General features: G+C 40.9%; 1 protein-coding gene across 1 annotated transcript in view; it reads left to right on the top strand.

Moving 5' to 3' along the window:
- OTOA (otoancorin) overlaps window positions 1-18,793 on the top strand; it is a 39,633-nt gene extending 20,840 nt beyond the window's left edge. Inside the window, exons 21-30 of the mRNA XM_009683368.2 lie at window positions 2,079-2,172; window positions 3,385-3,514; window positions 7,030-7,217; window positions 10,692-10,847; window positions 12,354-12,496; window positions 12,905-13,041; window positions 14,257-14,354; window positions 16,286-16,478; window positions 17,723-17,812; window positions 18,404-18,793. Of these exons, the coding sequence (XP_009681663.2) occupies window positions 2,079-2,172; window positions 3,385-3,514; window positions 7,030-7,217; window positions 10,692-10,847; window positions 12,354-12,496; window positions 12,905-13,041; window positions 14,257-14,354; window positions 16,286-16,478; window positions 17,723-17,790 (1,207 nt within the window). The 3' untranslated portion in view covers window positions 17,791-17,812; window positions 18,404-18,793. The remainder of the gene's footprint in view (window positions 1-2,078; window positions 2,173-3,384; window positions 3,515-7,029; window positions 7,218-10,691; window positions 10,848-12,353; window positions 12,497-12,904; window positions 13,042-14,256; window positions 14,355-16,285; window positions 16,479-17,722; window positions 17,813-18,403) is intronic.
- The last annotated feature ends 1,316 nt before the right edge of the window (window positions 18,794-20,109 follow it).

Here is a 20,109-nt window from a genome sequence, read left to right as displayed (position 1 = left end):
GAGAAACTCTAATGGTTGAGAAGGGACAGGCAAAACTGAATGTCTGGGATGGCAAGAGAAAGGGGATTATTGGCAAAGCATGGTGCAGGAATGCCAGAAATTGGAAAATGGAAGTGGGATACACAGCGCCTGGATGTGATAAGAGAAATTAAGAAGAATGCAAGCATCCTGGCAATGGGAGTGAGCCAGAGGGGGAGGCAGAGGGATATAAAGTTGAACCAACAGAAGCAACAAAGTGGACAGCCTGTTAGAGGTCCTCAATGACTCGGACTTGGAGGCTGATTTCAACCACACTGCTGCATCAGTCAGGCAAAAAAACCAATGTGATCTTCTATCTGACAAGAATATACCATTTCCCTCCTGCATTCTCTCTTAGAAGTATCTTACATTTGAAAACAGACTGGACACACAGTTCCTACCCCTCCCCATCCCTTCAGTAAACTGCACCCTCAGTCTCTCCCTTCCTGTCCCAAAGTCTGTCACTTGAGCCTCCCAATGACTTCTGGTACTCCTTCAGCTTTCTGCTAGTTGTCAGCACTTTTCTAGTAATGGAGTAGCTAGAACTGAATACATCAAAGAAAGTACTAAAAATTGGCATTATTTATTTATCCAATGTGAGACAGATACTGATAGTTTTACTGAGAGCTATATTTTAGCTTCTAAACTATGTTTTCCGCCAGATCCCACCCCTGCCTTAGATCTTGATACGAATTCATATTAACATATGATGACACATTGTACTAAATAGTATTTTATTTTATTAAGAAAATGTTTGTCTAGTCAAAAATCTTGATAATGGGGCAACAAACTAAACAAAGTTTTCTGTGAAAACATAAATTAGTAACAGATCTGTTAGACTACCATCTTCTTCAGAGTCTTTCAGGCACAAAATTATCAGTCCTGGTGTTTTCTTAAGTCAATCACAAGGCAGCTGGGTTGGCTGTCATTTGTCAGACTAGTATCAAACAGCCCAAACATGCATAGTGCTAAGCTACAGATATTTCAAAACAGCCAGCACCACTCAGAACTAAACTTGAACTTCATTTTTAAGACCTGAAATTCCTACAAATAATTTAGCATGTTATTTCAAGAGATATCACAGAGTTGTTCTCCAATACAGAAATGGCAGAGGTTTAATTAGATGTGGTTCTCCAAGGCAGTAGAGCTCTTTTCCGTTACTCCTAACATTACAGATGAAGGAAATAGTGCTGACAGTAAAGATACGTAGCTAATCAGGTATGTATTTAAATCTTCTGCTCCATCCTTGTTTTGTGTTTCTGGCCCTTAGTTTTAAAAAGACAGTGCTAGCAGCTGACTGTTGCCACACCGAGTTACCTCTCTGAGTTGTTTAGTGGAATCAGTCTTTCAGAACGAGAGGGACCGTCCACTTTTTGTAAGTGTGTGTGGACCTGTTTTTCAGAAATGTTGAACACCTTCCAGCTCCTGTTGACATCAGGGAAAGCTACAGTTGCCCAGCACTGATGAAAAACAGCCTCTGTAAACCTGAAAATAGTTAAATATGGGAAGAGAGTTGTTCAATTTTATAAGCAAGAACTGGCAAGTATTGCTTGCGTGAAGTATTAGCAAGATTGGTCCTTATGACAAGGTACTTGGAAGAGGGATGGTTTCGGTTTTGTTTATGAGGTTCCTGCTTCTCTTTTGATTCCATTTAACAGAATACTGTGAGGAATAAATCTGAGAAAATGGTAAATGAAGTTATCTTAAAAAAAAAAAAAAGGGACAATTTTTCCTTGCTTGAACACTAGTGCTAAGAATGCTATGACTATTGAGGAGGAGCGAGAGAGGAGAGCTCCACTATTAGAATATTTGAAGGCTTTCTCTGAGTGTATTGAGAACTCCATTAGTGCCCTATACATCAAAGAGGTATGAGAAAAAGTCTTATGATGTTAGTAGACGTGAATTGTCACGTTGGCATAGGAGTATCCATCTTTCCTGTATGATACAGCGTAAATGAACCTGTGGCGTTTTAGTATAATTTGAATTGCTGGCATACATTTTAGTATCATTTTAATTGCAGGCATTCTTCATTAATGTAATTTCCAAAAATATTTCTTCAGATCCCCAAAGAACTGGACAGCTGAAACAACGTTAGATGTCGGACCATTCATAGCTCTGTTGTCACAAGGAGAATTAAATGTCCTTGCTGTAAAGGTATCTTTTTATTTCAGTTTTTAAATGTGTAACATGTAAGTTAAAAGTTGGATTTGTGAATGTCATAATTCAGTCTAAATTATGTAACTCGATTGCTAAAATAGGAAAATAATTCTCCTGGCAAGGAACCACGTGTAAATGTTTTCATCCATTCTTACATTCTTGACTTCATCAACATTTCTGAGATTTCATCTTGAATGTGATAGTAGTATAAACAATTATATTCATGCATGCAACAATAATTGGACATTGTCATTATAGAAGAAAATGGTGCATTTATAGTGAGGTATACACATACACAGCCTGCAAGAGTTTTAGAGCTTTGTGCAGTGTGCAGTGTTCCCTGCTCCATTTCCCTGCTTTCCAGCCATGAAAGTTTTGTTTCTTACTCCGTTGCTAATAATGGGATCATACTGAGAGAGTCAAATTAGCGTTTACTCATGTGGCCCTTTGCCCAGGGGCCAGTGTAACAACGCTGTAATAATGCTATGTAATAATAACCGATAGCCTCTGCATTGCACTCTGTAGTTTCTTTGCCCTCCTTAGTTCTTATAATTTCATAACTTTTATGTATAAGAGTAAACTATTACTGGACTGAGGTATTTATTTTCCAGCAGAATGATGCGAACATAGACAGCAAGTTTTCCTTAGGAGATAATGCTTACATTTGGCAAGAGAGAATAAGATTTCAATTGAAAGGGAGATATCTAGCAGGGTGGAGGAGAGGTGAAAGCTCACAAAATCCCAGAAAAGATGAGCAGCGAGAAAATTAATTCTCGTAATTTAGTTGGGTCCTTCCCCAAAGGTCCTTCCTTTCCTTTGATTTAAAACAAACAGAACAAAGTACTTTTCATAGTGCACATAACTGAACTGTGGAACTCATTGCTACAGCGTGCGGTCTGGGTGCAGTCTCCAGTTCAGGCACTGTTGAGATGCTGCCAGAAGCTGCGAGGGCTTACATGAGAGAGAATCACTCCCAATTTGCTTTCTTCCATACATTTTTTTCCTTTAGCATCTGCTGTTGACCTTTGAGGATCAGCCAATTTACTCTCCTTGCCTTTAGACGTGTCTGCACAAGCAGCAAGGAAGCTGAGCTGTGGCTAACCTGCACTTTGCTGGGGCCTGCACGAGTCTTTCTCTGTAGATCATATCCTAACTGCTTTGTTTTAAAAGGGGGAAAGATGTCTTATTCATTTTTCTCTCCTTTTGAAGTTCCCAGATATCATTTTACAAATAGCAAAGACAATTGGGCCAACTTCTTCAGCTGAAGAGCTTCTATCAGCTGTATTTGGACTTGTCTCCAGTGCCACTGCCAACAACAGATCATCTGTCACCGGACCTGGTGAGTATTTCGCCTGGTACCTGCGCAGTATCCAAATGCCAGATGTACAGTGGTGCCGCTAGGGGCTGTGGTGGTGCAGTTTGACCAGACTTTTTGTTTTGCTTTGTCATCAAACGCGTCCTGAGAAGCAAGACAATAAAAAGTAAACTTGATTAACTTAAGGAGGTTCAGTCTTTCAGAAAAACAGTGAGAGTCTGTGCTCTGTTGCCCGTAGTTGTCTGATGCCTCGACCAGTTGATGAAACATTTAATTCCTTTACCAGATGAGCATCTCCTGGAGTGTTTGTGAGTGCACAAAGGAAAAAGATGGATGATTCAGACTAGGTTTCTTTATTTTTACTTTTTTTGGCCACCTTTGTAATCTAAGTGAAATTCCTTGAATAAAAAAGCCATGAAGGTGAAAAGCTGTTGTGCCAAAAAATTACGTAGTTAATCCTTTGCCGGACATGAGCTTATGTTGACTCAGCTGTTCTTCAATCTGACATTAGTGGCACTGTGTTTTGTCTGTCCAAATGGACAAAGTTTGTTATAATCTATGCCTATGTTAGTTAGCAAACAGACATCAATCTGTTCAAATCTCTTGTGACAAATGGACCCCATTTTCTTTGTGGAAGGGGTGTACTCAGACTATATTCTATCGTTACAATAGCTATATGCTTTCTGTTAGTTGAAGTTCACCCGGGGAGAAATTTTCAACTGTGCCATCCTGTGGCAAAGAAAACAAATGTGCTGTGGGGAAGGCTTTTGAAAGAACTAAGGAGGATTTAGAACCCAACAATTTCAAGAGGTTTGGTGCTGCCTGCTTTTAGAGCTTTAAAAATCTCCCCGTTGGTTCTCTGCTTAAGAGAATACGAGCCCAAGCTCCCACCAAGCTCTGAATCTGCATGGATCTTCATCCACTTCTATAATAGCAGCTCTGAATGATTACTGTAGTGTCTCTGGGAATAAATTTGCCCCTTACAGTATTATATTCATATACATAGGGAGACAGAGAATGTCTAACACAGCTGTATTTTTGCATTACCTGAACAAAACCACGACCTCTTTTGATCAGAGGAGTCATTGCAGAGTTATCATGCTTTAAAATAGCAGAATCAGGCCCACGGAATAGCACAGTGTTAGTCCAGCTGTATGGACAAAGATCACGCTTCCTTGAACAAGGAAACCATCAGATCATAAACTATGTTTCGTTAGACATGGGCCACTGTATTTAAAGATTCAGCATCAGGTGTTTCAGCCTGCCTGTGTCCTTAATAATGCATTTTTAGGTCTGAGGGTCACAACAAGGTGAATCCTGAAAGCTCCTCTCATCAGGCTAGCCCGTGGCCAGTGCAGCTGCAGAGTAGCTTTATCTGCACTGCTAGAGCAGTACCAGCCTGCCAGTGAAGCTAATGATCTTTGTCAAAGGATAAGAGGACTGCAAGGCTATGGAAGCTATCTGTTCCTCGCTTCCGGTGGGCTGGCTCAACTGGGGAGGAGTTCGGAAAATGAGAAATTGAGGGATTTTTTGTGCTAGTCTGAAAAGAAACAATTGCGCAGTCCAAAAGTATATGAATGAAGTTCTGTAACCAAACATAATTTTATTAAGTTCTCAGGACTCACATGGTGATTTCAGTAAGGAATGAAGTTTTATGACTGATTTCTGAATCACTGATTCATTGATGTATTATGAAAATGGCTCTAGAATAACAGTGATGCTCTTCATGCTACCAACCTGATATTTTACATTTCCCACTGTCCAGTTGTGAGCTAACACTAACAACAGTAACAGTTACCAGTGACAGAGTTTTTACATCTATAACTACATCAAAGCAAAAGCAAAGGTTGTGGAAAACTGAGGCTGAGACAAAAAGGTGAGACAAAACTCAAGAACGGTGTATCCAAGATGCTACGATAAAACAGTGGCAATGCTGGAAATAAAATTCAAGTTGCTTGCATCACAGCACCAAGAAGTTGCATTACATATAATATGTTGTGTTCTTCATCAAACTGAATATGATTATATAGCAAAAGGAAGAAAATGAGGCAGCATTAGATACAGGAAGCAAAGCCAGGAGTCTAATTAGTATTTCCCTCTGTAATCTCGCCAGCGTATCTGGTATGTTACAAATAATAAAATCAATGTTTTTTCTAAGAACAAAAAATACTAGATTTTCATGACTTGGGGAAGGGAACTATATTGTGCGTGGATGGGTAGGTAGTATTTACACAAGAAAAGCTGACCTTTTGCAGCTGACCTTTTGCAGCGGTTTGAAGGGAGAGCTGAACGTCAGCTGGTTCAGTAGAAGCTGAGCAACGTTTTCGTTTGCTCAACAGATTTAGTCTTTTCAGTGTTCTACCCACTACTGCAGCTTTCTTTGATGCAAACAAATCCCTCCTCTGCCTCCTTTCAAAGTACAAATCTACTTTGTACATCCTCACTTTAATTTACTTAGCTAGGGAAGCTTCGCCCAGGCTCAGCATCTGTGAAATTCTTTCTTTTTACTGATAATGATCAAATCTGAAGACATGCAGAGATTATTTGGTTTAGATAATTATTTAATAAGGGTTTCCAAAATTAGTGGCAGGAGCGAGAGCAGTAAGCAACCGCATCAGGATTGTAGTTTCTGCTTTCCATATTCAGTATTAGAGGTAGTTGATGCTAGCAAAGACCAGGCTTCATTAAAACACACAATGGAAACTGTCCCTTTAAGCATGCGTAGGGCCAGAATCTGTCCATAAATCAGATTTTTAAATGCAGTTTGTCTGTCCGAACAGTTTTGTTGTAAGTGAATAGCCCTTTCTAGTTCCTGACATTTTAACAACACGCTTGACATAAAGAACAAGCACTGCCTTTCTCTGACACATTCAGTTTCTGTCTTCACCTTGTTTAAATGTCAGGCAAGTCTTATAAGACCTACATCTCTGTCAGTGTGTTTCAGAGCAAAAAGACTTCTCATGTCTGTTACTTAACTCTCTGAGTTGGATTCACATATGTGGTGCTTGAACATGGAGAAGTTTATTTAGCTGCAACATTTTTTTTGAGCAGCAATATAGCTATATAGAGAGCTGTATTTGCATTTCATTCTTACTGAAACCAGATTCCTGATAAATGGTGTTTTTACCTCGGGATCAGCCCTTACCAGGATGTTGGCTCTTTTATGGAATTAGACCCTTGAAAGATCTTGGTTACTCCTAGTATAACATACATCCAGATTTTAGTGTTACTGTAGCATCATATATTGTAACTGCTTTCAAAAATATTTCCACTCTTATTTTCTTTTCTAGCATGAACTGCCTTTGGAGGACAGTATATAGCTAATTTCTTGCAAATTAGGCAAATCCTAGTTTTATACCCAGGACATTCATGTTTTGAATATTTAAAGGAATTATTTCATTGCAAGATGATTAACTTACCAATATCACATCGGCCGTAGCTAATCCATAGTCTGTCAGCCTCTTAAATCTTTGTATTGGTTCGATTTCTTTTTTCAGTCTCCTTGAGGAAAACTCTTGCTATTTGACTTTTTCTTCCAGATTGCGTAGGAACCAGAGCCCCTTCTTTGGATGAAATTATTAAATTAGCAGAAGCAAATGCCTTTTGGTCAGTTCAGGAACTGAAATGCATGGATGCAGAGACATTTGACAAAAATGTGGAACTTCTTGGGACTGTGTCAGGTTTTAACAGCTCCCAGCTTATTGCCTTGAAGGAAAAAGCCAAGCAGGTAACTGTTCTGTCTGTGAAGGAAAATTAAATCAATAATTTGATTTGCTGTTATTGAGCTACGTAGTTCTAAAGCAACTGTGCTATTGCAATGTCACTACTGCTGCAAAAATATATACTGTTTATTGGAAAAATAACGTGACTTGGTGTAAGAAGATTATTGCCCTTGCTTTAGAGTCAACAGGTAAGTAGTTCTGAGCTACTGGCAGCTGAACAACTTAAGTGCTTTTATTTTTCAATGCTTTTTCAGTTGCTTGCTTCTCACTTTTCTTTCGGAAAAGAAAAATCAGCAAGCCATACTATACACTATTGGTTGGCCTGCTGAGAATTAAGTTCAGAATGTTAAACTGTCTGCATCTTAAATGTAGTTTACAATGGTATAAAACCAGATTGTCTGAAGGAGACTTTTCCTTAGCTGAATAAGGCTGGCGTTCCCACCTGATTGTCGCAGGCAGTGCGCCAGGCACTAACCCATTGGTGGGAAATTGTAGGAAGAAAAAAAAACATGTTTTTAGTCTGTGTCTTCACTAGGTGGTTACTGGCAACCGTTATGAAAACAGAGCAGAGGGAGGACATTCTTCTTTCTTTGAGGAACCAGGCTGAAGTCTCTTTGCCCGTTAGCTCCCATCACCCGCCCCATGCAGCAGTGCTGGCACCTCTGTCTTTCCTAGGGCATGCAGCGCAGCGTGCTGGCTCTGGGGCTGGGGGCAGAGCATCAGCAAGGAGTCCAGCTCTGCCGTGGCCAGCCATGGGCTCCTGCAGACATGTGAGGGAGAAGTCAGCCCTCACCCTACACCTGCAGTCATCAGTGCTGCACTCCTCCCTGCAGGTGACCTCCTCCTGCTCCCTTCTGGCTGCCTGCGCAGCCAGGGAACGGCTATTGTGCCCTGTTCTGTCCCAAGCATCCTTCTGTTGTAGCAAAGGAAAGCCTTAGGGTGCAAGCTGACAAGTTGTTTTGGCTGCAGAAGAGCCGGAGGTGAAGAGGTGACTGACCCCAGCCTGTCTACAGCTGCTTGTCACCAGTCTCTGCTAGAGGTTATCTCCTATCTGCCTTCATCTCTGCACGGCTAGCTACTCCCTAATCCCATTCTGCCAAAATAACCCAACATTTAAAGAAAGAATCCCTTTCAGGCTCCATCAGAGTGTTCTGACAGAACCGGGTTAGGAAGTGTCTACAAGTACAATTAGTTGCAAGCAGTACAGGTTCAGAGGGCTGTGATCTCTGGAGGGAAGCAGAAACAGGACAAGGTGGGCCAGGGCAGCATTTCCTTAAACCAGCAGCTGCAGCCAGAACAGTGGAGCTGACCATGACCTTTGGGTAGATGAGGCCAAAAGTGCAGTTTTTTGCAGTGAAGCTCAGCTTTAAAACTCCTAAAATGCAGGTGCTTGAGAAGTGGCACCGACCAGACTTCCAAAAGCAGATGCTGACTCTGGACTTCAGTCTATGCTGCCTTGTTGCGGTAGGACAGCAGCGCACCGCATCAGTGAGTTCCTCTAAAGACAGCCTCCCTCTGTCAGCCTGTGACTAGGAAAAGGAAAAAAATATAACCCTAGAAAAAAATAAAAATACCGCTCATCTGAAATAGTGGAAATCAAAATATTCTACAGCAGTGCAACATAATGGTATGCTTACAGAGCGGTATCTGTTCCAGAGAAATTGCCAGCAAGGTCATATCCCAGCTATATTTGGTTAAAAGATATACAGATCTGTAGTGTGCTAAATGCAAGCATATTTTGTCTGTGTGAATGTTTGTAAAAGAGATTGCTGCTAGAAAAAGACAGATTTCCTGTAGAGTAATTTATAAAATGCAACATGGTGTTAATGCTGAAGGTGAAGCATAAGAAATCAGATATTGCAGGCAAAGCAGCTACAGTTCTTTGAAATGACGTGCATAAGATGCTGCTATATTATTAACTAAAGGACATCTCTGATTAAAGGCTTGATTAAGCCAGCTTTAGTTCTCCTTGATTGATACTGCCTACTTCGCATGGGTCCAAACTAATTCAAAAAGTGTGTCTTAATGAAAGTAAGAAGCTTAGCTCACTTGTAAGAGGAAGGTCTCCAAGCTCAGTGATAGTAACAGATGTGTAGATCTGTAGTCTCTAGGCGAATGAGGACAAAGGACAAAGCGGTTCAGTTTTCATGCGTTGTGTTATTTATACTGTTATGTCTGAGATTTCATCCAGCATTGTCAGATAATACTATTTATGAAGCAGTTCAAACCCTTTATTTTATGACCTAGATCAGGAACTAGACATAATTTTTTAACTGTATGTGTTTCATGTATCTCTTAAGCTAGAGAATTAAGAGCTTTAAAACTGGGGTAACACTTTCTACTACCTCTTTTCTTTGGAAAAGATTGAAATTTCCCAGACTTAGAACCTTTTCCTATTTCTTTATGACATTGTAAAACCAACATAAAGAAAGGATCATATGGAAGCCAGCTGACATAATGCAAAGTTGCTGAAGTACCTGACACCATTAAGGAGAACATGCTTTATTATTTTTTTTTTTTTTTTTTTTTAGCTTATACCTGTCTTGTTCAGGTTACTTCTTTTAGCCAAAATCCAAGCTCTTTTCTCTGTGACAGTTAGCCACATCCTCTCAGATGTTGATCATTGGCTACCAGCTTCTATAATTTCCAACAAGATGTAATTTACAGTTCTGGGCTCTGCAAATTCAGCTCTTGATGGTCTTTCATTATTCCTTATTCAAGCAAGCAGATCTTTCCCTGAGACCAGAATTTTCTTAGGAGCTGGTCTGGGCCAGCTTTTGAATTGGTGTAACTATATCACAGATAAAGTTAAAAGCAGTGGATCACATCAGTTTAAATACATTGGTATTGGTATAAGACAGCCCATACTTCTTTGTTTTTACAGAGTTTCACAGGATTAACTGTATCTTTACAAACACATTGTAATGAATTTTAAAAACACTGAATATACACAAAGTCAGAACTTTAGAAATTGTCTATTTGCCTGGATTACCTGATTCTCTACTTTGACTTCAGCTTTCCTTGTCAATGTCTGAGTAAGAACGACTGGTCACAAAGGCAATTTAAAGTCACTCCACCGCAGTGACTGCAGCTGGTGTAGAAGCCTGCATAGTTCATTTGTTGCTTTTGCTGTGGCTGTAATAGTGTGGATCTCAGCGCAGACTCACTTTCTTGCTGTTTTTAGTGGTATTTGCTTGTACAGCCACACTTCCAGCAGTAACTGTGCTGACTTAACAACAAGCTCAAGCTGTACAAATTGCAGTGTTTTTAGATGGACTCATCATTGCTAGCGTGGAACCTCAAATAGCTTCACAATACCTAAGCTGTGCCTATTGCATGCAAGGAAGCGTCCTTTTGGCTGATGGGGTTTATCCTTGGGTACTGGGATTTCTAAAAACAGAAGTTTTGAGACTGGTGCATATACAGGAAGATTCCTAATGATCTAACAGATGCTGTGTATTAATTAATTTATTCTAAAGGTGTGGGGATCACTGCCAGACTGGAAGAGTTATCATATTGTTTCTCTGGGGCGCATTGCTCTGGCACTCGCTGAAAATGAAATAGAGGAGCTGGATTTACATTCTATTGACACCATTTCTGTGCTTAGTCAACAAACAGAGTGGACTCTTACCCAGGTAAATATTCTCCTGAATTTACTACTGGTGAAAGGCACTCAATTCACGCCATTTGGGACTGAGGTCCTGCAATTGCCTAGGAAACAGATAGAGGAATCCACACGACTTCATGCGGGTTTTCTTCAGGCATGATCACCATAAAAGTAGGTGGGAAGGTCAGCAGTGATGTCTGCTTTCCTACTGGCTTCCCTGGTGAGATGGCCAAGAGGACATCACTGAATATTAGGGTGGTGATGACCATGTTCTTGAGCGCTTGCCCACTAAAAAATAGAATGAGGTCAGCAGCTCCTCTCATACTGGCCCCTAAAGAGAAACTACTGCTAGAAGCTATTAGCCCTTCCTAACTAAAACTAATCACCCAAGAGGCAGTGTTTCCCCCTAACCCCCGACATCTATTGCCCTAGAAGCCTAAACTGTTAGCAAAATACACCGTTCGGACACTATGCTCCTCTCGTCTCTCTTTGCTTGAATAACTTCTAGTTATGTCAATGGGGCTTTGATATTAAATGAGGAGAAGATTAAAAGCTTTTATTTATATATGCAACTGGCAGCACATTTCTGACTTTGTGACCGTACGATCACAGCTACTCAGTTGTGCAGAAGCTTGCATGGTGGCAGCCAGCTTTGGCAGAGTGTCATGGCATGTTCTGATGAACACTGTCAGGAGGAACCAGGCAGTACTCGGCAGGTTTTTATACAGTACTAGCTGGCTTTTGAGATTTCCTGCTGTTAATAAGAGTAGCTGCTTAAACAGGATTCATCTGACCTACCTTTGGGTGTCTAAAAGTTAGGCAGCTAGTTTAAGTTAGGCATTGAAGCTCCCTCTATAGAAAGAGGCACAGCACACTAGATAGACGCTAAGTATGGCGTACATCAGGATCTCTCAGAAGATGCTTGTTTCTTTCACTGACCTTAAAGGACGCCTTGGTGGCAGGCTGAAGGTAGACACACAGTTTTTAAATGGTTAGTTTAGAATGAATGCCATCCTAAGTGACTTCGGCTTGCAAAGGTAATTTGGCACCTACATCCCCTTCATATCTGAATCGTAATCCTAAATACAGGTCACCATCCATATATATGACACTTAAATAGGACAAGCTGACCTGAATATTAGAAAACCTAAAGATTTCATATTGGTCTCACAGAGGAATTACGTTTTCTCATGGCTGTTTAATTGAACAGAGCAGTTCTGCTTGGCGCTTCAGTGCCTGTGTCTGCTGGTGAAGTGTTCGCTTGTGATCCCCCCTAAAAGGCGCAGAGTGCTTCAGCTCGCTGGCGCTTGGGAATTAGTTGTGTTGGTGACCTGTTTAAGTGACAATAGAGGTGGTGACAGCGGTGCTTCTGGAGGCAATGGCAAAACACCAACTAATTTCCCTGGGGGAGGCTGAGGATTTTATATGGTCTGCTTGTAACCCTCCATAGTTCCTGGTAGCACTGGAGCTTCTGGTAATAAAACCTTCGATTATATGTATTCTGTTATTATACCCTATCTTATTGCTTTTGCAGGCAAGATCTATATTACAAGGTTTTCTAGAAGACTCTGGCCATACAATCAGTACACTGAAAAGCTTTGATTTAGTTGGATTAGGAACTATTCTCTGTGCTCTGAATGCCTCAGAAATCATGTCCATAAGGAGTGCTGAATTCAGGTACCGCGTTTGACAATTAATGAAATATTTATCAGTATCTCTATTGATAGAATTAATTTTGCAGTTTGTTTTCCTTCACAATTTCCAGGCCCTAAAGGACACTTTTAACACTTCAAATGCCTTTAGCAAACACTTTAGATGCTTAAACAATAACTGTTATGGATGGCATGCAGTCGTTGTTTAAAATAGATTCTGTTGCAGTTTCCTCTGCTATTTATATCTCAAATATTGCATTGAGAAACGTGGGCTTTTGCTTAAAGCATTCAACATTTGTATGCAATTTGTGTACACATATTTTAACTTGAAAATGGGTTTACAGTCTTGTTACAGCCGACTATGTGCATTCCAGGCATACTTAACATTGGGTGCAATTGCAGCCTGTAGAAGTAACCTTATTGCCTTTTGCAGCGCTGCCGTTGCAAGAATTGGCTTGTTGTTCTGTAGCACTCCTGTCCTAAAGCAGTTTAAGAAGATGGCAGAATCAGCGTTTGGAATTGCTACCAGCTGGAACAGCTCTATCCTGCAGGAGATTGGTGCTATAGCAGGTAACAAAACTCCGGCTCCAGATGGTGTTAGTTCCCAAGCGTCGTTATTTAGCATTAAGAGACAGGGTTCACACAGCAATGCATTTTTCTAGGCTGGCAAAATGCATTTCTTCCAGTGAGGAGTCACCTTCAGGGATGGACATGCAGCAGAAGCTGTGATAGTCTTCATAAGGTCTTCTGAATCTGCTAGATCTGACTTTGCTGGGGGGGGGGAGGAACCCAAAGTGATTTGGTGTTTAAAGGGTTAACTAAACCAAGGAGGGCAAAAGCAACATTTCAGACCCACTCTTTTTATTAGGTTATTCTAGGCCTTCACTCTCATGAGTCTGTGATTTTACTTAAAATGAAGTAGCTTTTAATTTTTTTTTTTTTGCAAAAGTAGTACTGGAAAGTTCAAATGTATTAGATTTGCAGCGTTAAATATAATTTTTTCATAAAATATAGGTATAATTCACTAACCTGTGAATTGTGCGTAATCTGTGAACTCACTGTCTGTGAACTGTGTTGCCATAAGGGACTGTATCAGGTCAGAGCGGTGCTCTAGCTGAGTGAGTATCCTGCCTCCAGCCGTGGAAAAAAAGGGGTATCTAGGAAAGAGTGAAAGAACCAGGTTAGCCTGCAGTGCTGCTTCTCCGGAATGCTCTCGCAACCCCAGAAGTTTCCTGCACCAGAGGTCACACAGGATTTTTTGTTCATGGATTTTTTTTTCCTGTAATGCTGTTTAATTGCACATTGAACCCATATACATTTTAGCATCCCCAGTGCCTGCAGCAATGATTCCACACTGTAAATATGTAATGGATGAAGTACCTCCCATTACATACATATCTATACCTCCCATCATATGTATAAATCTTTTATTGGAAGAGACTGTGGACAGGCATTCCCTAATAACGCTGCTTTATGACTTTACAGATTTTTATCATGCCTCCCCTCAATTGTCTCTTTTCCATGCCAAAGAGTTGTAGTTTATCTAGTGGTCCTATAGGTGGAAGACATTGCATAGCAATGGTTAGATTCGGGTGGTTTGTAATGTTTGAATATAAGGAAAAAAAACAAAACAAAACAAAAAAACCCAATATTTCTTTTTAAAACATATTGGAGAAAAACAATTATTAGATATTTTCTGTAAGTACTTAAAAATTCATATTAGCCTAAAAATACACCTAATAAAAATAATGTTAACTGAGTTCTGTTCCTGTTGTGTTTTTGTAGGTGGTTTGAATGAGGATGAATTGAAAGCTTTTGATAAAAATTTGATGCCATATTTCCAACCAGTAGCAATAGGACGTATACCTGCTGAAATTTTCCAAGTAAGATCATGGTTACTGCAGAAGTAACCAAATTTCTATCATTTTTGCTCTAGTGTAAATAAGCTACACACTGATTTATGCTTTGGTTTTGGGTTTCAGCAAGAATTTTTCTGTCTATTAAGTGAGAGGCAGTCAAGGAGCTGAAACATTAACTTTCAACTGTATCATCTGTACTTGTGATGTTAACAAGCATTATTTATTCTTCTGAATGCGTTTCTAGGAAAAAGGACTATGAATTAGTTTAGAAATGCAATTCAAAGATCCAGGGTCAGAAGGCATGGAAGGGGAGTCTCTTTCGTTTGACACCGTATTCAGATCTGAGTTTTCTTCTCTGTTTATTAACATTTTCATGGATACTATCATAGCTGCAAATTTTTCTGTTGATTGTGTGAGAGTTTTTTTGTTACCCTGAAATCTGGCAACAGTCTCCTGAGTTAGCTCTGAAAAACAGATTGTACAAGCAGATACAGATCTGAAAGGAGTTACATCTAATTACAGCAGTTCTGAATGTGGACCAGAAACAAGAACGTGGATTTTGACAGCATTGCCCCAGCCTTTATTTGACTTGGTGACAAGATTAATATCCTGTCCAGGCTGGTCTCTTTCAGACGCTCAGGCAAGCAGCGTTCGTTTGGACACATGAGCTAGCCAGACAGTTAACTGTGTCAGCTTGCACAAGAGAGAAAAACTCCTTGCACACTTACTGTTCTGCACAGTACCACTGCTGGTTTAGATAAGCCTGAAACATTCCTGTGTCAAACTGTTTCTCTGGAAAACGGGCAAAGCTGAAGGTCTATGGTATCTTGCAGAATTCCCTTCAAATAGCATAAATTCTTGTTAATAAGAATTGTGATGATATTACAAAACGTGCTTAAAAATAACAGGGCACCTTCCCAGAAGAGTCTTCTGTACTTGAAGGACTGAAAGCAGCTTTTGTTTTTACGCAGGTTTTGTATAAATTTATTTTAGGGCTTAGTACATTATTCAGACCATGATGTATCAAAAAATGCATTGTATTAAGGACGTTATTTTAGTTAAAAAGTGGCTCACTTTAAAATTCTGGACTGTCTGACAGGCATTTATATGAGTTTATGAGGTTTAAAAGAGCACACCATTTGCTAGACAGTAAAAAATTGGGAAGGGTTTGCTCCATCGTCTAACCTGTTTGAAAGAGGAATACAGTCTTTATAAAGTAGAACCTGGAGGCAGAATTGTTGCAGCAAGGAAGGCTTATTACACAGGGGAGCTACAACCCCCGTGACTGCAGAATGTTAACTATAGAAAAGCAATCCAGCGTGCCCCGTAGATGCAGATTCTACAAATTGGTTAATTGCTATGCGATATAAAATAATTATTGCAAGATTATGATTACCATATTCCAGTTTAAATATAGGATTTAATATGACCAAATGCGGAACGTTTTCAGTCTAAAAAAGAAAATTGAATAATGAGATTAGAGCATGTCTTTTCATCTCACTGCTCTACCGATAACCCTAATCAGAGGTCAAACGTCGGTTCGAGTGAGGTTGCTTGGGAGCAGATGTAAGAGGAAATAAATGAAAGCTCAAGAAGATGCACAGTATCATCAGCCTTTGAGTAAATCGGAGAACAAGTGGCTGTAAAATTAGACTCCAGTAATATATCGAAGCAATGTCAAACACAATGTTAGCATATGCAATTTCCAAGCTGTCCGAGCCAAGCAGCAAAGAGCAGGGTGAAAGATAGATGAATGGTCAGTGAAGTAAATGAATGCAGAGTTTTTTTTATTCGAGGTTAGAGCTATAGAGAGGTTAGAGGTCGAGCTTTTGCACAGCAGTGTTGAAGGCCACTTCTCCTCATTCCAAACGCGAGGCAGTGCTGACTTCCGATTCCCTACCTGCGTTACGTCATTGACAGCCTAAACCACTTGTTCTGGCTTTTATTCCTCTCAGGCATTGTCCACAGAACAAATAGCGAACCTGGGCCCTGAAAATGCCGCCATGGTTACCAAATCACAGCGTGAGCGTCTGAACGAGTCGCAGCTCCAGAGCCTTCAGCTGGCACTGGACGGTGCCAGGAGAAGCACCCAAGAGATGCACGGCAGCGCAAGCACCACCCCGCTGGCCCAAACCCCAGCTCCAAGCGGTGAGTAGAGCGGCCCCCCTCCTCCTGTTTGGAGGGGGAGGACACACACACACCAACGGGGTGAGCAGTCTCTCAGCATCCACCAGGAGCAGACCCTCGTTTTGAAGGTGGGTTACAGTGAATATTCTAATCAACGTGTTTTAACTCACGTGCCTCAAGTCATGCATCTGACCAAGAAGAACAGCAAGGATTTTGTTGGATTTACCCACAGCAAGAGATAATGGAGGAAGATTGTCAGCTGGCAGTAGCAGCTACATGCTGCTAGTAACATCACACCGAGCTAAACACTAGCTTGTGTAAAATGCAGTCCAAAACACTTCTCCCTCCTTCCTTCCTCCCATATTTTCTGCCTAAATCATTTCAAGCAGGGCTGTCTGTCTCTGGACCTTCAGATCACAACCTTTATCTGCAGAAGATCCTAGTTTGCAGAGCTGCAAGTGGGAAAGGAGGCAGTGCTGAGGTGGATTAGCATCTTTATCCAGCTCGGATTTAGGGCAATTTCAACAGTTTTTCCTGCTGTTCCCATCCTATTTAGAATGACAGCCCATTAATAGCTAGGCTTCAGTGGTTTAAGTTATTACTTCTCCGTATTGTAAGTTAAATTAGCAAGTTATACTGGCAAGTACACTAATGGATGGGTGTTTTACAGTTAGTGATAGCTTACACAGAGTCAAGCCAATGTTGAGGAGTTAGCCCTATCAGACAGCCAATACTGTTTCTTCCACTGCCACCTGCCTCCCTCCAGCCTTCCAATGAGAGAGAAGCTGTTGAAGAAATGAGAGGGGTGTTAAGATGTTAAATAGGAGTAAGGAGGACTACAGTGCTATGTTGCAGTGACTGGAATTAGAGCAGAGCTTCCCAGAAGCAACTGAAAAGTACTCTCAGAGCAGATCCCTGGCCCCCACTTCCCTCTGTGGACGTGCCACAGGGAGGAACTCCCTGTGCAAAGCTCACCTGAGTTCCCAAGCATCTCGTTCCTTACTCCTGTCTCAGTGGTGTAGGGAGTACTTTCCCTTGAAAATGCTTGTCTTTGGGGCTGTAGATGTTAGGTTGGAAGTGACTGTTCTGGATGTTGTAATCGTCTGAGCACCTGAATGTAGTAAGAAGGATCCAAATGTTGGAATTTGCTACAGCCCTATCTGGGGTGCCGTTGCCTCTCTGTCGGGTGGGGAAGATGGCTTAGATAAGACAGCATTAGACTGAACTGTATCATGGCAATAAGCGTAATGCTTTCTGCTTTTCAGATGCTCCCTGTTTGAATAGCTTCAGCATGTGGTTGTGTGCTGTGTTTACGCTTCCCCTGCCTTTCTGAATCCAGAATTGTTAAGCTTATGGTAAGTTACATTTTCAGTGAGTGGCATGTTTGTAACAGAAAGACAGCTCATCCGTGGCAGTGATTGTTTAGCAGTAACAAGATGGAGTGTAGGACTGCAAGAGAGACCCCCTCCTTGCTTTGAGTACAGGGATAACAATTTCTGAGTAATGTTTCTGTATTACAGAGGTGCCTTGTACCTCTGTCAAGCAGACTACCTTAGAATCTAATCAAAGGGAAAGCGTTTTATCTTATCTTTACTGTAAGGGCAACCTTAACAAAATGTGTATTTAAAGTTCCATGTAACACCAATCAACTACAGCGCTGTTATTTGAGGCATGTTGTTGGTAGCGACCTGTATTTTGCCTGTTCCAGTATATTGATAAGATTTTATTCCACAATTGCTTTGATAACCTCCAATTAAATGAATGTTGTCATTAACTTTCAGTGTATTTTACCATTTTGGCAGGATCAAAATTAAGCAGAGCACTGGTGGACTTAAGTTACAAACTCCAGTTAAGCAAACTAAACTCTCTAGTGTTCTACTTACTGTTAAAGGCTGCAACCCAAGGTATGTCAAAAGATTTGATATTTGTCTCTGCTTGCTTTTCAGCATCCTGGAGCTCACAAAGGTGATGACAGAACCAAAGAGCTGCAGCTCAGCACAGTTAGTAGAATCAAGAGGCTCTGAGCTGCCTGAGTGCAAAGTGGTTAATTTCTTAAAAGCAACACCTTCATCTGGCATCAGGATGTGAAGTATACCCTCTCTCTACTTTTACCCTTAACACAAAACACAGCACCCCTCCAAATATTTCAGAACAAACAAAACTGGAAATGGCTTATGTGTCTCATGAGAAAACCACTAAAAGATATACTTATGTGTTAGAGAGGAGCCTGAATGACTTAGGGAGCAGCTAGCAGGTGATCCTTACTCAGAAGCTGATGTATTGTATCCAGTTCTTTTTTTCTGTTGGCCACACTATTGGTGACACTATTGTATCCATCTGTTGGGTTTTTTTGCCTTATACTTTGAGTATACATTCCTCAGGCCAGCTTTGTGTGTGTCTTAATAGAGACAGTACTAAAAGTTACTGCTGTTGCGATAAAATAATTTCATCTCTGGGTTGCTGGTTTAAATCCTGCTCAGATAAGAAGTGATCGTATGTTCTTATCATTTAGGTGCCTGTATGAAATGTAGTTCCCAATGGCTGTATGCATACAAGACAGAGCTGTCAACACTGAGGGCACTGGCAATACTGTGAGCATTGCAGGCGACAAAATGCAGCATGGAAACCTGCCTGTCTTCATCATGAGCGGGTCCCTTCTTCACTTTAGGCAGGGTTGAAGCATACAGCTGGGAACAGTATGAGCAAACTGTTCACTGGGACTACAAATGTTGCTAGGGCTATCCATACAGCATTTTCCACAAGCTCAAAGTCAATAATTAATTACTTATAATTATAAACCGCAAAAATCTGCACGTGTTCTATCAATGCATGGCTTACGTGTCCAGTGTTTTTCATGTCAGGCTCCGGTATTTCAAACAATGGAAAAAACAGATACCTTAAAAATCCTTTGCATCTGAACATACATTTTACTGCTAGTCAACATGGTTTTATGCCAAGAACTCATGGTAGTTTTCCATTTTGCCATTGCAAACATCTTTTTCTTTCCTGGATTAAAAAAGGCGATGTATAGATTTAGAAGTTTAGCTGTTCCTTTTACAGCTGTACTACAATAAATGTCTTTCAAACTTTTATTTATATTCCTTTATGACAAACATCAGATCTAGCTTCTCAGCGCTGAAAGCAGAATTGAAATTTTGCTGCAGGTGAGGAAGGGATAGGAGTGGAGCTGGGATGGAGAGCTGGAGGGAAAAGCCTGGAGAAACAGGCTTGCTGGTGCTGCTTGGGGAAGGGTGAATATTAGCTGTTACTGCTGTTGGGAATAACAGCTCCCACCACAGTCCCATATATCCTGTAGTTTCTGTAGCAGCAGGAGCAGGAGCCAGCCTGATTTCCACGGCTCTGTTCTTGGCAAAGTGGGCAGTGAGAGCAGGGCTGCTTTGCACCTGGTTCTGCTCCGTATTCCCCTTGAGCAGCCTGCTGTGCTAGGTGCTGCCTTTGCCTGTAACTAGCCCTGGCAAATGTGACGTGAAGTTACATACAGTATTACATGTTTCAGTTCTGCATTTTATGAGAAAAGAGCTGCCACTGTTGTTGCAAATTGCCTTGCACCTTTTTCCTGTAATGCAGAAAGGAAGATACCAGCTTTTTCCTATTGAGTTCCCTTTTCTGCATGTAAACAGTAAATTGTGGC

Source organism: Struthio camelus, chromosome 15 (genome assembly GCF_040807025.1).
Source record: "Struthio camelus isolate bStrCam1 chromosome 15, bStrCam1.hap1, whole genome shotgun sequence".
Classification (NCBI taxonomy): domain Eukaryota; kingdom Metazoa; phylum Chordata; class Aves; order Struthioniformes; family Struthionidae; genus Struthio; species Struthio camelus.
The sequence above is the reverse complement of the archived record's forward strand: the minus strand, read 5'-3'. Positions and strand labels throughout refer to the sequence as shown.